This window comes from Chelmon rostratus, chromosome 21 (genome assembly GCF_017976325.1).
Source record: "Chelmon rostratus isolate fCheRos1 chromosome 21, fCheRos1.pri, whole genome shotgun sequence".
Lineage (NCBI taxonomy): Eukaryota > Metazoa > Chordata > Actinopteri > Chaetodontiformes > Chaetodontidae > Chelmon > Chelmon rostratus.
The window spans coordinates 21,699,269-21,715,095 of NC_055678.1; the positions used below are offsets into that span (position 1 = coordinate 21,699,269).

Here is a 15,827-nt window from a genome sequence, read left to right on the forward strand (position 1 = left end):
GTTTTATTAAATCAGTTTATATTGTGCATATCCTGGAATAAAGTTGTGTTTAGACCACAAAGACCACAAATGAACTGACACACAGAAAACCTCCAGCCTGTTCTGTCTCTGGGTTTCTGAGCTTAGGCAGCAGGGTACATGCATATACAGCTCACAGTGGGTGCCCTGAGATGGGCTGTGGCAGATTTTTCCATCCTTGATTGCATAATCCAGCTATCTCTATGGTGAAATTAATTTTCTAAATGTTTTGATGGCATATCTGAGTATGGCCAGATTAACCTGCTTGGGGGCTCAGTGGCAAAAAATGAACTGCTATTAACCCCCCATTCCTCCCACTATCTGTGCATTCTATATGTGACAGTAGGAAAAACACACATGAAAATAATTACCAAATAAACAGCATCATGAAGACCATGGTGCTCATCAGACAGGTCAGAAGTGAAGTTGTGGTGAAATACAAAGCAGGGTTTGGCTATTAAAAATATTCAAAGCCTCACCATTAAATCCAAAATTTAAAAGTGGAAAGAATATGACTCAACAGCAAATTTACAAAGAGATGGCAGTCCACCTAAACTGCTGAAATCATGGCCTGTGTCCATCCAATCTGACTGAGCTTCGGGGATTTTGTCAAGAATTTGGCAAAAATTGCAAATCTCTAAATGTGTAAAGCTGGTAGAGAGACTGGCTGCTGCAGCAAAAGGTGATTATACCAAGAATTGACTGAAGAATACTTGTGCATCCAACAGATGTCTGCTTTTCTGTCATTGTTTGTAATTTTGCACCTTCAGTGCACTCTACATATTGTGTTAATCAAATGGTAAAGAGCCATTCCAACTTGTAACACTGCAAATTGTGTAACAGTCCAAAGGGGGTGAACACTTTCGCAAGGCACTGTCAGTGATTAGCCAGGAGGGTGTGACAAACAAGCTCTGACAGACTTATACATGATGTCTTTAACAGATGTACACACCAATTCTGCAATATGGTACCAATTCAACAATAAAGCAGTCAAACACTTGATAATGTAGAAAGGTTTTATTCTCAATGAATCAACACAATAATACATCAGTGGTAAAGGGTTTACAAAAACACATTTGTCACTCAGTCTCACCCACCGACCTGCAGTGGGACACATGCTCTGGGGTTTGGATCCTAGTGTTGTGTGCAAAAATATAGATGAGTGTTTTACACAAATACTATATACAGTCAGAAACACTGGCACTGGTTGGTGGAGGCTGAGTGGGTGGAACCAAAGAACCAGTTTATCAGAGTCAGCAAATGTGAAGTCTGTAGAATGTACTGCGGTCTTAATATTTAAGAAAATGTCTGCAAGAACCATTATATGATGGCAGTAGAGCTGTGGCTAGTAAGGCATTTCTTTACTTCATTTCTAGAGAAAGCATCTTAAAATAACTGGATCTGATGTAGTGTTTCATAGTTAGAGAGACATGACGAAGCATCTACTCCGAGAGTGGACTTCTTGTTCAGCGTATCAGTTTGGCTTGTTAGCATGCCAGATTAATGAAGCTAGCTAAGGCATCAGAGGATCACTACATTTATTACAATTTATCCTGAGGGGAACATGAATGTCTGAGCCAAATTTCATGGCAAACAACCAATGGCTGATTAGATATTTCAGCATATGCTATGGCTGGAGCACCACACTAGCTGTCAGCTGCCATGGTGGCTAAGTGGTTAACACACAGGCGTCCTAACCCAAAGGTCATGGGCTTTGTCTTGCGTCAAGTGAAAACCACTTGCCGCACTGGCACTCACATTTAAATTTGGCATTTTTGCAGTGTGATATCTTATCATGGATCACAGTGTTGGTCAACATGAAATTTTGACCTAATGGCAAACCCAAGAAGAGGTCAGGGGTCACTTAAATTAGGCCTTCAGCGACCATCCTCTGGGGACCATGAAAATCCATATCAGATTTTAAGGCAATGTTGTTGAGATAGCTTTGGCTCTGTTGAAATCTGACTCCAACAGACTAATTATCTTTGCCTCCAGAGTAGCTCTGCCTCAAAGACGGGTATGCAGAGCTCAAACTACAACCTATGCAAAGTAAGAATATGTAGCAAGGTTCAGTCATATTTACACCAACAATGTAACATGGAACTCTAGTCAGTTACATACAGGAAGTAACAAGATCAAGGTAGTGCAAAACTCTAAAGATGGGCCTGTTAGAAAGAGGCTGATACAAGGAGAAGGCATTCAGCTGAAAATGTGAAGGCAGTAGAACAGTTGCAACAGACTGAAATAAATGTGTGCCCATGCAGCACACACACCTGCCACAGAGGTTTTCTTTCAAATGCTCAAACATAATTTCATACCTGGTCATACAAAACAGTTCAGTTCATGTTTGAGATCAAAAAAACATACAATAATCTCAATACATCATAGTCAGACTCTTTCAAAGTACCTCAAACAATCTTTAATTCTAAGGAAACTATCTGACTTTTATGTTAACCTTGGGGTAACATGCCAACAGTCAAAGAACAATGTGGAGAAATTAAATGTCAAACAATAAAAGTCAGTGGTCTGTGAGTGACAAGGACATTCAGGTCTTTGATTAAACACTCCCTGACACCCAGAGCAGAGCACTCCAAGCAATGATAATACTGCAGTGTCCTTCAAATCAAACACTGTCATTTGCCTGAGGAGCTTCTCCACTCAGTGGAAGGAGCGTGGCACTGATATCCAGAGTAGACGTTATCTTTCATAGACAGATGCTGTCATTGGTTGAGCCAAAGAGCCACTAGATTTAGTGAAAAAGTTTAAAGTAAAGGTTGGCTGTCTGGAAAACATGACTGTCGAAGCAGGAACTCTAAATGTGGCCACTTCTTTCCTAGTCATTCATAACCACACGGCATGTTCAGATTTTTGAATTATTACTTACGTAGCCTTGGCCAGTGAGCTAGACCAGCAGCTACTGGTAAAGTTAAACCACAGTGGATGAAGCCAAAGAATCAGGCTAATCGTTCCTTCACTAAATCAACCATAAAGGCAGGAAGTAGGAAGTCCTCTACTGTCAAAGTCTGCACTATAAGAAAGAGCAGACAGCATCCACAGTCCTTGTTTGTTTCAAAACTGGATTCTAGTCAAGTCTTTGTCTGTGGAAACACAAAGGCATTTTGGAATTTCATACTATGGTGGACCATAGCTACAATGCTAACTAATGTTGTTTAAGTTATCACGAGAGGCTGTTTCTCTGTTGAGGAACATTGAGGTGAGTGTTAATAGACAACCCTCAAAAGATAATTCACAGTGGAGCCGCTAGTGACTTCACTTTCATGCTAATTTAGAAAGAAAAAGTCCTTCTTTGGCTCCACCCATGACCGACCTGAAGAGTTTGGCCTGTTGAATAGCTCTACCTCTGAGAGATGTGAAAAATATCCATAGCTTGTTCAATGCATCCATTAAGCACAGGATGAGGCTGCTTTGGATAAAGGTATCCATCAAATGACATGTGTGAAGTATTTCCAGTCAAACATAGCTTAATCCAGACATGGCAGGGTGAGGCAGCGGTAGAAGGTTTAGCAGGTATCAGTGCTGCAGGGTAAAAACTTTTTTGTGGTGAGGTTTGAGCTTTGGACACCAGTCAGTATCTGCATACAGAAGGCAGTGGACTGTCTTAAACCTGCAGGGTGGGAAGAGAAGTGACATTTTAACGTCTCTTACAAAGTTCACGTGTTCACACTTCAAGCACAGTATATGGCCATAAATATGTGGACACATAATCCCTTTGAGTACTTTTGGCCTTGGGCTGTATTTCTTGGTTTGAGCTGGGCTTTGTGGATCCAATGAAGGAAGATCTTAATGCACTAGCATAGTACAGACCATATTTCCCAGTATGCTGTGGAAGAATATGACTGGTCAACACCCTCTAACACCTGTGGAAAGAACTGGAACAGCAGCTGTGAGCCAGAACTCATCAGTGGCCAAATTCACTCTAATGGCTGAAATGGAGCAGATCTTTGCAGCCACATTCCAAAATCTGCTGGAAGTCCTCCCAAAAGAGTGGAGGCTGTTGAAGCAGCAAATGTATCCCCATGGTTTTTGAATTGCATGTTCAACATTCAGATGTCCACACACTGGTCATGTAGTCATTGCAGTTACTAAAACTCATTCTACTACAGTACTGTGCAGAATACTAAATGCTTCATGCTTCATTATTTATGTGCTTACCTTGTAGGGTCCTCAGCCAATGAAAAGCCTCCAACAATACTGACCACATTTCTTCTGTTCTCAAAGCCTCCGTAGCTAAGAGTCACCTGTTGCAAAACATAAAATACACACAGTTCAACTTCATGGCCGAGAGCAACTGATGGGAGGAGCTCAGGGAAAACCCAAACACAAAATGTTTTGGATACTGATATGCAGTGGCAGCTGGTGATGCAAACAGGTTAATCATGTCTTTGAAGTCTGGTCATTTTTGGACGAAGTCCCTCTCGATAGACAGCATGGCAAGTGTATTCAATCTGTCCTACTCTGTCCACTTACAAGAACGAAAGGAATGAAAGCGGACTGTACAAGCCCATTTAGAGATATTCTACGTTTTTCTTTTGACTGATTGGTGCTGTTGCTACCTTTGGTTTCACCTAAACTCAAAACAATCTGTTGTAAGTTATTTAAGTAGGTTATTACTTTCTCATCTTTTGTGTGCTAGCTTGGGAGGGCTTAGCCCTTTTAGCCCATTTGTACCAGCCGTCCCTTCTGATATGATCCTGACATTACATATAAAAGTGGCAGTCGTAAGTGTCCGTACCTTTCAGTTACCTCTGGGAATATGTGTTCATTGAGTTAAACTGTTGAATTGATTAAAATTAAACATTATTTATGTAGCACAAATCACGCATAAATCCAACACCAAGTGCTTTAGCATAAGCAAATAATGTTAACTTGTGTGATACAACAGTAAGAACAAGGAAAATAAACCTAAACTAAAATAACATAAGATAGAATTTAAACAATGGGACAAGATAAAACAGCCGTCAGGTAAAAACAAAAGACACTTCAGGAGACAGCGATGTTAAAAGATGTTTCTTCAGATTTCGTTTAAAGGCATCAACAGATTTAGATCCCCTCAGACCTTCAGGGAGGCTGTTCCAGAGTTTTGTACCTTTTAGTTCTGTCCTCAGGAACGATCAAGAGGTTTGAGTCAGAGGATCTAAGAGACCCAGCAGGCACATATGTCTCAACCATGTTGACCAATAGGGCAGGACAAAGACATTCAGTGATTTAAAAACCATTAAAAGAAATTTAAAATGAGTTCTCTGACAGACAGGTAGACAATTTTAAGATTATAACGTGGGCTCTCTGTCTGGTTTTCATCAGAACACGTGCTGCTGCGTTTTGTACGAGCTGTAACTGACCCATAGCTTTCTTAGACACACCACAAACTGACTCTGACAATATTCCTTAAATGATAGAACGACTCTGTATCCGCTTTTCTACTGTGACTTAAAGGAACTGTCTTTATTGCATCCATGCAGTTTAACACACTCACCTGCTCCAGCACAGTGTCAGTGGGCAGCTTCTGTAGGTTTTCCAGATGAGAATGGAAGAGGTGTGTGTGTGTTAGGGTCACCTCCAGCAGCGCTTCGATGATGTAGCCGATGGTGCAGTCGTCCGGTAGTCTGATCTTCTCTGCCGTGCTGATGAAATTCCCCAAACTGTAACCAGAGGGCAGAATTTCAGCATGTCAAAGTGTGTTTTCACACCAACAGCAGCAGTTTATCGTGGCCATTTCTGAACTCACTTTCCTCCCAAGCAAGTGGAAAATAATGACGACAAATAAAGACAACTGCTAACATTATCTGTCTGTACACTTTTATTTTTAGTCAGTAATTTAACTTAGGCACAAGACTAAAAGGTACATGGTTTGTCTGTGTGCAGCCACATTAGGTGTTGAACCAGTGTCAGGACACTGCTGCCATTGTGATTATTTCTGTCTCCATCTACACCGTAAAACACACTGGAGTCAGTCCAGGTACATTCTTTGAGGGCTATCCAAGACATTCTTACAAACTTTTACTTTCTAATCATTCTTTAGCTACTTCAGAGCTTACAGACAGGCTTGCTCTTACGGTACACAGAAATCCAGGGGTTCTACCACAGAATGCAGCAACATGAGTACCCTGACTTCAGAAGGTATAGCAGATTGAATCAGTTCAAATATCAGAGAAGTCCATGACAGACCTGGCCCATGGGCTCATTTTCAGTGCAAGACCTCTGCTGATACAGAAACCTGCTCCACCTGTGGCAAACCAGAACTTGACAGACACCTGAAATGAGACAAAAACAGCCAGATCAGTCAGTTGCTTTTGTCACATCACTGAGTTTTCTCAAGCAACACCCTGAAGTTTGGATTTTATTGCTCGTTGCTATGTTTGTCAGTTAGTGGAGCCAGAAACTCCTTATAAAGAGTAAGCCGACTGACCGATCCATCACTCTTGACCCTCTCTGCTGCCTCTATAGGATGGTCGAGACTGGGCCGTCCCAGGTAGACATCTTGGCTATGGTGGTAGGAGGAGAGCAGCCGTAGCAGGCTGGGCAGGATCACATAGTTATCATCATCCACATGGCAGAACCACCTGGGACACACAAACACACACAGATACACACACACACAGTCAGACAGTAAGTGAATAACTTAATTGAGTTGGTGGCCTTGCAATCAACAGCTAGAAATCTCATCGTTGTTGAACTGGTTAATCGACTGTTTTTGTTGCATCTCTGCTGTTTAATTAGTCTGCTAAGATCAGGCACAGATCACATTTCACTCACTTTTTCTGAGACTCGATGAATTTGTCGTACTCCACAGACATCTTGCAGCACAGGGCCTGTCGAGTGTGAGCTGCTGAGCAGTTAGTGTTGATGATGTTAGCTCCTGGGAAAGAGATAGCAGACAGCGGCACAGTTCAAATCCATGCTGCTGTACAGTTCCTACACCTGCATATTTTCTATGTTCGTAGCAGATGATTCATATACAACACATAAGCACTGGAGATAATGTACGTCATAAATGTTACAATTTTTCCCCATCTGCCTTGTAACATAACATATTCCTGTGACATTTACACTGAGTTACAAATCAAATTACATTTGAACAATATGACACAAGACACAAGTTTCTTACCTGTTCTCATCCGCAGCTCCTTGTCCTCACCATCAGTGAATATGTAGGTCTGAAACAGACAAAGGCATGCTGTTGAAAAATGTTGCTGCAAGCACACACACATATTCATGCTGCCCTACTGAGACACAATGAAGTGCTCCATTGTTTCCTTTTGTTGACGAGGACAACAGCAAAAGACAAAAATGACACACACAACAGTGCCAGAAACAGCTGACATAACAGAAGGAGAGGAAGAGCATATTTCATACCACCCCTCAGTGCTTAAACTGACCGCATTTTTAACAGGTAAGAAATGAGCCGAGTAGTTTCCAGAAGCATAGACATTAACTTCACCTTTTCATTTCTCTTTAGGTTCTGTTCTGCATATAAAATCCAAGTTAGACTAATCAAACTGCCAGAGCTTCACAGACAAAAGACACAAAGTTCACCTGCTGCACTGACAATGGTTTTGGTTGATGTGATCTATTGATCGGTGAGCATCACTCACTCTATCTATCACATTATCACTCTACAGTGAAGTCTCTACCACAGCCTCTTTATGGACCGCATGCAGAGACAAGCTGAGTGCTGAGTGAGTCTCTACAGAGCCCTGCAGGCTTAACCTTCACACACCATCAAACCGCAAGGTCAAAGTGTGTTTAACATGACTGTGGGTTTCTATTAAATCACATTAATGTGAAGATACCTTCTCTACACAACAGACTGCTGCAGTGGGAGAGCTGCACTGAAACACAGATAAGTGCTATGACAAGCTTTTAATTTTACAGGCAGTTGTAAACACGAAGGTCAGGTTTTACTGACCAATTAGCAGTAAAATAAAAAATGGCAACAGACCTGTAATACCTCTCATGACCTGATAGTAAATGGTTCGTTCAAGCTGACAGCGAACACAGACCAGACTCACAGCGGAGTCCCTTCAAAGCAGAACTGCACTCAGAGCCAGTATGAACCAAGCTGTTGATACTGGGAGCACAAGCTGAACTGGAACTCCTCCACCCTCTCTGACTGTGACATTTCTGGGTGAAGTGGGACAGAGCGTTTCTGCAGTCAGACCTCCTTCTCTCCACACTAAGACTCTTTGTCCGGCAGTGGAACTTACTAATTGCTTTGACTTGTGCTCAGTACAGAGCTGCTCACAGTGTTTTCTGTGTTGGATACTTTAAACGTTATATGAGGTACATAGAACTGCTTTCATTCACATGTGTGAACACATTGGCTGAATATTAATGACTCCTTGAAAATTGTAATGGATGGTCCATTTCACTAGACTATAGACTAAAGCTGGACCTGCAACTCTCAGCTACTCAAAGCGGAGCTGGAACGATTCATTGCTTTAATTGATTAGTTCATGAGTCAACTGACAGAAAATCAAATGGCAGCTATTTCAATCATCAAATAATCGTTGAGTCATTCTTCAGCTAAAATACCACACATTCTATAGATGCAGCTGAAGAGTGAGGGATTTTCTTTAGTCTTTCTTTTCTTGTCTTTTTTTAAATAGTGAATTTCTCATTTTGGAATATTTGGACAAACAGCAGGCTTTTTTTTCTGACATTTTATGGACCAACGACTAATTCATTATTATTAAAGAAATAATTGGCAGATCAATCAGTAATGAAAACAAATGTTAACCGCAGCACTAATTCAAAAGTTTGAGTGTTTAGAAAGATTATTCTTCCTACAAGTCTGGTCTACAGTGAAACAAAATGTCAGGGCACGGCACCTTCACAGCTGCACCACATCAGAACAGGCATAGAGATTCAGTATGTATGAGGTCATAGAAATGTAATAGAACAGGATTCCATGAATGTAATGGATGCTTCTAAGGCAAAGAACCATCTGACACAATGCAATTACAATCATGGAATGTACAAATTGGAAGGCATTATCCCACTTATACCAAGGCAACATTATCCATGCTGTTCACTTACTTTAAGAACTATTTTTACCTTGCCTTTCTGTTGTAAATATCAAGAAATATAGTTCCCTTATCACCCACATTTTTGCGGCAACTCCATGAGTTACTCCACTGTTCATAAACTAAGTGCAAGTGTGATGAGACCAAATTTTTTTGTACCTGTTGGGGCTAATTAAACCTTTGCGTATGCATAAAGCATATTGACTTTGCTGACCATTTCCTAGCATAATTCCACCAAACCTCAGCCTGTCATGAACAGAAGTCCAACCTGACAAAAACAAGCAAAAAAACCCACTCCGCTTACTTGCTTGATCAGGAGCTTTGATTTATCACCTTCATTACTATATGGAGTTTGTTTCCTTGTCCTGTAACAGGAGAAGTTAAAGCTTTGGAGGTTTTGAGTACATTTGAGATGTTCAGTTCTTGTCCATGTTGGATTGAAAGTTTACTTTCCCAACAGTTTCCAATGTTGGAAATGAACTGTCAAGCTCAAGTACAAAGCTCTTCTGTCATATTAGAAGAGAGTCAGAGCTGTGGTGTGTATGAGTGATTCCACGATGTCCTCGATAAACATCTGGGTCTGACAGGGGGGATTCTGAGAGCAGATGAGGAATGAAGTCAAGATTTATTTTCTTATAAATGTCCTGTGGCTCCACGAAATGTCAGTGAGGACAAATTCTAACCGCATCGGCGAGGAATCTCTGGTGGTGATAAGACAACACCCGAAAAACCACCCAAACGACAGACACGGGGTGAATACAAGCAAGAGCCAAATCCATTAGCACTAACATTGTATAACCCTTAATCCAAATGGAAACTAGTGGACACATGGTCATGACGCCCTGCTGGGTCCTGTGTCTTGCCTCACTCTGAGACCACAGGAGCCAGTACATGCTGCAGGAATGTGTTGATGTGAGAACTGCTAATTTATATAAACACGTGCTCTTTATGTTATGATCCTGCTGTCAGTATGCAGCTTATACACTGAATGATCACAACTCATGAATTATTCTAGCAGGCTTTCACCACACCCTTGGCAGACATATCGAATGGTTCAGGTCTTGGGTAACAGTGATTATGTAGAGTGGCTATATTTCTAAACTCCCACAGAATTTACCAAACACAGATTTTTTGTGTCGTATTTTAACATGGAGCTGCAAATAAATCTGATTTATTTTGTGTTGAAGTTTTGTCAGGTTGTAAACTAGCCAAGCACTAAGTATGTAGGGCTGCAAATAACTTATTTTCATTATCAATTAACAAACAAATGATTACATCCATCCTGAGTGTGTCTGTTTGAGTGTGTGTTGGGGTTAAGCCTGTGGTCTGTGTCTGATAGAGCTGAGGTTATTCATTGCAGAAGATGAGTGGTTGGGGTTAGGGCTAAGGTTGGGTTCAGGTAAGGGGAAGCACAAACTGATGAGGAAACAGTTCAATACAACACTGTCAGACACGGGATGAGTAACGTTAGCATTAGCAGCTAACACTACTGCTCCCTCAGCCCCTCCTGGTTGAAAGCAGTTGCTTGTTTGGTGCGGTTGCAATTCCAACGTTTCTCCTGTGAGCAAGTCACTCTGAATAAATGTGTCTGCTACATTAATGTAGCATGATGTAGTGCAGTGTGAGGTCATGCAAATACTAAAGCCATGCGTTGTTTTATTTTACGAGGACATGCGCCCATACGGCTTTGATAAAAATGCCAAACTAAGATGGATGTCACTGACCCTGGATCAGAGATTACCAATACCCAGCCAGCAGCATTTCAGTGATAATGGATTCTTCTGGGAGAACTAGTTAAAAAGCTGTGTATCACTCCCCATGTTTACTGTCACTGGTGAGGCAGTAGACAAAATGTTTTTCAGAATTTGTGGTACAGTACTTGAAATAAATGTTGAGTCAAATGAAAAAACTTAAATTCATGAACAAGTGAAAATATCAAATCCTCTTGAGTCTCATCTGAAATAATAAAGTCCCTGTTGAACAGACTCGAATCAGCTTTGAATTACACTGACAGTTGTTACAAATTCAGCTGTATGATCACAACATGAACCATAACCAATAAATAACTCCAGCACTCACCTGTTCCTTAGCTTGGGAAACCCAGGTCTGAATCAGAAGCTCCAGTCTAGACTTGTGGTACTTCCTGGTGGTCTTCACTGCAATAAAAATGTCCTTAAACTCTAACAGGTCCCAAGACCTAGACCCTAAAAGTCCAGCACCCTTTCCTCCAGGGACAGACTCTCTTTTGGAGTCTGCGCCCCTCTTGGGACTATGGTTATCATTCCTGGTACCTTCGGTCTCTATGGATCCCCTCTGCCCTGCTGAGCTCCTGTTGAGCCCTGTGGAGGAGTCCGTCTCTCCTGCATGGACGGCGACTGTCGGAGCCCCGGCATGGTGTGACGGGCCTGCCTGTGGAGCTCTGACTTGGGGTCGGGGCTGAGGCAGGTCCACCTGGCGTGCTGGGGGCTGTAGGGCAGGAATGAGCAGAAGCAGGAGGCTGCAGAATGCAAGGGAAAACAGGAAGCAGAACTTGCTGACACCCACTGACGCTATGTGCATCCTGACTGGCCAATGGAGCAGGTTCATCAGCCTCCAGGGCTGCAGTCACTTCTGACACCAACCTGTCCCATCCTCACACCGTCACATAGAGTCCTGCACAGATAGATTCAACAGTGTGTTTAGAGGCATGTTCACTGTACCCTGAAGATAAATTCCACACCTCAAACACTTCAGTTAGATGACAGGCCTTTCTAAGAAGATGAGAGAGCTCTTAACAGGTGAGAGAAGCTCTGATTTGTAAAGAAACCACATTGCATGAATGATTTAATGGGCCATTCCAGCACATCCACATGGTCAAAGCCAAACAAAGTTGCATGTCTGCTGAAGGCTCACACTGCAGGAAACACTTCTGTCATACAGGCGCCATTTAATATGAATGGGAGTCAAACAGAATATGCATTATGTGGGGTGGAAGCGAATGTGAATGCATCTTTAGCAGTAAATTAATGCAGATCCAAAAGCAAGAACACAATCAGTAAGCAGTCAAAAATATGGCTGGAGACAAACTGAACTCTATTGCACAGAGATTCACTTACAGACCGTAAAGGTACAGAACACTGAACACAGTGGAGACAGTCTTGTAAAAACAGAGCTTTGTGTCAGGTCAGCAGCACAAACACATGTTGGACCATCAGTTGGTGAGATGACACAGCTATGGTTTGTGGAAGCAGACCATCTCAGGTTGGCTGTGGTCCGCCCTGCTGCCAAGTAGGACCATAGTGCTAGTCGGTGTGGTTATCCTCAGCTGTGTGTGTCAGCAGTGGAAACACACGCAATCATGACTCTGGGCTCGGGCTACACAGCACCGATAGAAAAACACTAGGAGACACCTGACTGGCCTCTCTACTTCAATAAGAAAGAACTTATGAGAACCAAAATAGGGCATCATACACCATAATGCACATGTATGAGGACCTAAGAGGAGGTCTGAGAAGTTAATATGGAAATTACAGATCCATAATATAAAGCATTACCTATCCATCCAAAGGAAGCAGAAAATCAAACTGTACTTGCTTCAGAGTTAGTTCAAGTCTTACACTGCTTCACGTCGCTTTACCCACATTATTATGCAACGTTAGTGTTTACCAATTAAAAATATTCAAAAGTTCTTACAAACTTTTTCTCACTGTGTCGACTTCTCAGCAACTCATTTTGTTCTTTGCGAGGAATCTTTCCAGCACCCCATTTTACAGCTCACTGAAACCCATTTGCTTGTGGCCCCCAAAATAAAATGTCCTGCACATCTGTTTCCAATACTGGTTTCTGTCCATCACAAAGAGCCCATTGAGCCCCAGCAGCAGCAGGCAGGCTCTGCTCTTAGTGATGTGGTGAGTGTTCATTCTGGTCTGATTTTGATGAGTCATCAGTCACAACCAGCAGCTTACCAACAAGTTCACAGGAGTCCCATCTGAGAGCCATCATATTTACTGGTTGCTATTTCAGGGGAGCAAGGCCACCCCAACAACAGAGGGGCTGTCCCTCAAAGCTCAGGCCAGGGGATGGAGACCAGCACTGGCCCTGCTGCAGACTATGTCCATACTGCACCGCCTACCTGAAAACTTCTGTGAAAGCCACACGAGGCCACAGGTTTTCATGTTGTTTTGGTAGAGTTCTCCATCCCCGCTAAAAATAATTAAATAACTTCTTCTTCCTCTTCTTCAGAGTCCTCTCTCGGTCATCAAAAAACTAGTGCTCAAACAATTTGTCAATGAATCTTTTAATCCACTGGCAGAAAATTAATTGGGCAACAATTTTTCCCGCCTCTTAAATGTAAGGATTCACTACTTTTTACTGTTTTCTTTGTTTATCATTAGAAATGGAAGAGTATTTAGGTTTTGGGGTGCTGGTCACACAAAACAAGATATCTGTCACCTTAGGCTCTTGCAAATTTTGATGCACCTTTTCACCATTTATACACTGAACAATTGACAGACTGATGGAAAAATAACTGACAGATGAACCAGTATTGAAAACAGATGTGGCTCTGCAAACAACAAAATTGTGCATATGATCATAAATACAGGTTAATGACAACAGCTGTGCTGTGACACTGACATTTCAATTGGGCGATCACAGAAAGCAGCCTTTTTAATTTCAATACATAGCCCTCAAACTACTGAAGTCAGTTATCCAAAGCCCAGACTAAGAGAGTTCCCCAGCACTGTGAATATGCTTAAATGTCATGAAGCAAAGTACTGAAGTGTCCAACGGTGCTGTTCTGTAACTGACCTATTAACCTATGAGGACAATGAGATGGGATTGTGGAGGGGTAGGAGAGGAGAGCTGGAAGCAATAACTGTGATAAAATGATAATTAAAAAAACGACATTAAATGTGATGATTTCTAATCCGGCAACAGCTGGAACGCATGTTTAAAATATAAATAATAATAAAATAACTAGTCCATATTCGAAGTTTGTAAGGGTTTGTATACTGAGTCAAAATCCCATTGTTTCCCATTATGAAGCCATTGATCTCTTTTGCATTGGCTCCAGATACAGACATACACTCTCTCCCTCACAGTTATATGAAAAGTGCTGTTTAAAGGGCGATGTGCGCTGTTTCCCTGTACAGGCCTGAGGTCCGGAGTCTGGTGGCTCCTCTGTGCAGAAAGCAAAGCAGTCTCCGTACCTGATACCAACAGCCATCGCTTTAAATAGTTTAAGGCCAAAGCTTTAGCTTGCTCTGATCATTTGGGTATCCAACATCTATGCTACTTCCGCTTAAAATAGCTCTGTTTAAGATTGACTTGTTTATACTCAGTGTTACATATCGTTTTTTTATCACACATGTTGTTTAAAGACTCGAAGAGACACAATGTTAAATTCGGCACAAGTATAGTTGACCAAGAAATTCTCATTTCCATTACATTAATACGTTAACATTTGGTTACAGCTTATTGTTGTGCAACATTGTCTGTTGGAAACAAAGGTGTTGATTCTGAGAGTCGTTACAAACGTAGAATTTGATCTAAACATATGCTGGCTGAAGAATAAAACGTATGGCGATTTGAAGAGCACTCTGTATCAGTTCTTTTAAAGCTTAGCCTCCTGTTGTATGAGACACAAAGGTCGGTCTGTAACCAGCACAGTGGAAAGGGAAACATTTCCAAGTGGAGTTTGGCGTGTTGACTCAGCCTCGGTCAGAATGGCACTGGGGCTTCGCCGCAGTACTTACCATGAAATATCAGAAGACACATCTGACTTCGTTTTTTCAGTACGGCTTTGAAGTAACTCGGGAATCCAAAGCTTACACCTTTCACTGAAACACAACCAGCTTTGTGGAAAAACAATCCTCACTTTCGACGGTGTTGAATGAAGAATGCCACCGGATTCACAGCCTGACTCGTCGTTCTTTTTGTTCCGACGTGACTTTCGAATTTACAACAGTTTTCAGAGTTCCTCTTCTGGCCTTTTGGTTCACGTCGTCGGTTATTTGGCGTTTAGAAAGCTTTCAAGTAGACTTATATGCAAGTACAAGCTTTCTTTCACTGCCAGCTGCTCCCTTTCTAGTTAACCAAATATTCTACAAACCACCAAACTGATATCGGACAACCGTGCCAGTCTCTGCACAATAATGAAATGGCCGTTCCGGTCAGACCTTTCAAAATAAAATATTAATTGAAGTAATCTGTTCTCGATAGGGTCGGCAAAGCAATATTAAATTACTGGACATTGGTGTAACTTTAAAAAAGCTCAAGAAATAAAAACTGTCTAAGTTTTTTTCCTTTTTTGTAATGTTGGGTTACAAGTGAGAATATGTAGCCTAATTACTTACTCGCAGTTTTTGTCTCTATTAGTTACAATGTTACAGTTCTGAGGATTTGTACTAATTAGTACTAAAAAATTTGTACAATTTGTCAGAATTACTTTTTATTGGTCGTATTGCCCACTTATTGAACATGAGGTAATTTTCCTATTTTATATGATAATTACAGCCATTCACGCATGTGCAAAACTGATATTCAATTATTGAGTATTTAATTTACCTTTTAGTCAAATACAATACTTTTATTCTGAAAACAGTGCACTTCTGGTATCGCTCAGGCTAACTCTCGTCAGCTTGAAAGAGCCCTCAGTCACTGCTGTCGTCTGTGATTTTTGTGTTTCTAAACTTATCTTCTTTCAGTTGCTGCTTGGCGGACTCTGCCGGTCGTGATCACGCATTGCTTCACCAACAGTGCTAAAAGCTGCTTTACTCGGTGAAC

General features: G+C 41.6%; 1 protein-coding gene across 1 annotated transcript; it reads right to left on the bottom strand.

Annotated features, from left to right (window-relative positions):
- Window positions 1-1,033: 1,033 nt before the first annotated feature.
- On the bottom strand, window positions 1,034-15,176 carry rfng (RFNG O-fucosylpeptide 3-beta-N-acetylglucosaminyltransferase). Its single transcript, XM_041963007.1, has 9 exons — window positions 14,798-15,176; window positions 11,142-11,714; window positions 7,145-7,193; window positions 6,793-6,895; window positions 6,446-6,599; window positions 6,205-6,290; window positions 5,513-5,678; window positions 4,192-4,277; window positions 1,034-3,643 (listed from the first exon to the last, which is right to left on the bottom strand). Exons 2-9 carry the CDS (start codon window positions 11,646-11,648, stop codon window positions 3,550-3,552), a joined length of 1,245 nt encoding a protein of 414 aa, XP_041818941.1. The 5' UTR covers window positions 11,649-11,714; window positions 14,798-15,176; the 3' UTR covers window positions 1,034-3,549.
- Window positions 15,177-15,827: the final 651 nt, after the last annotated feature.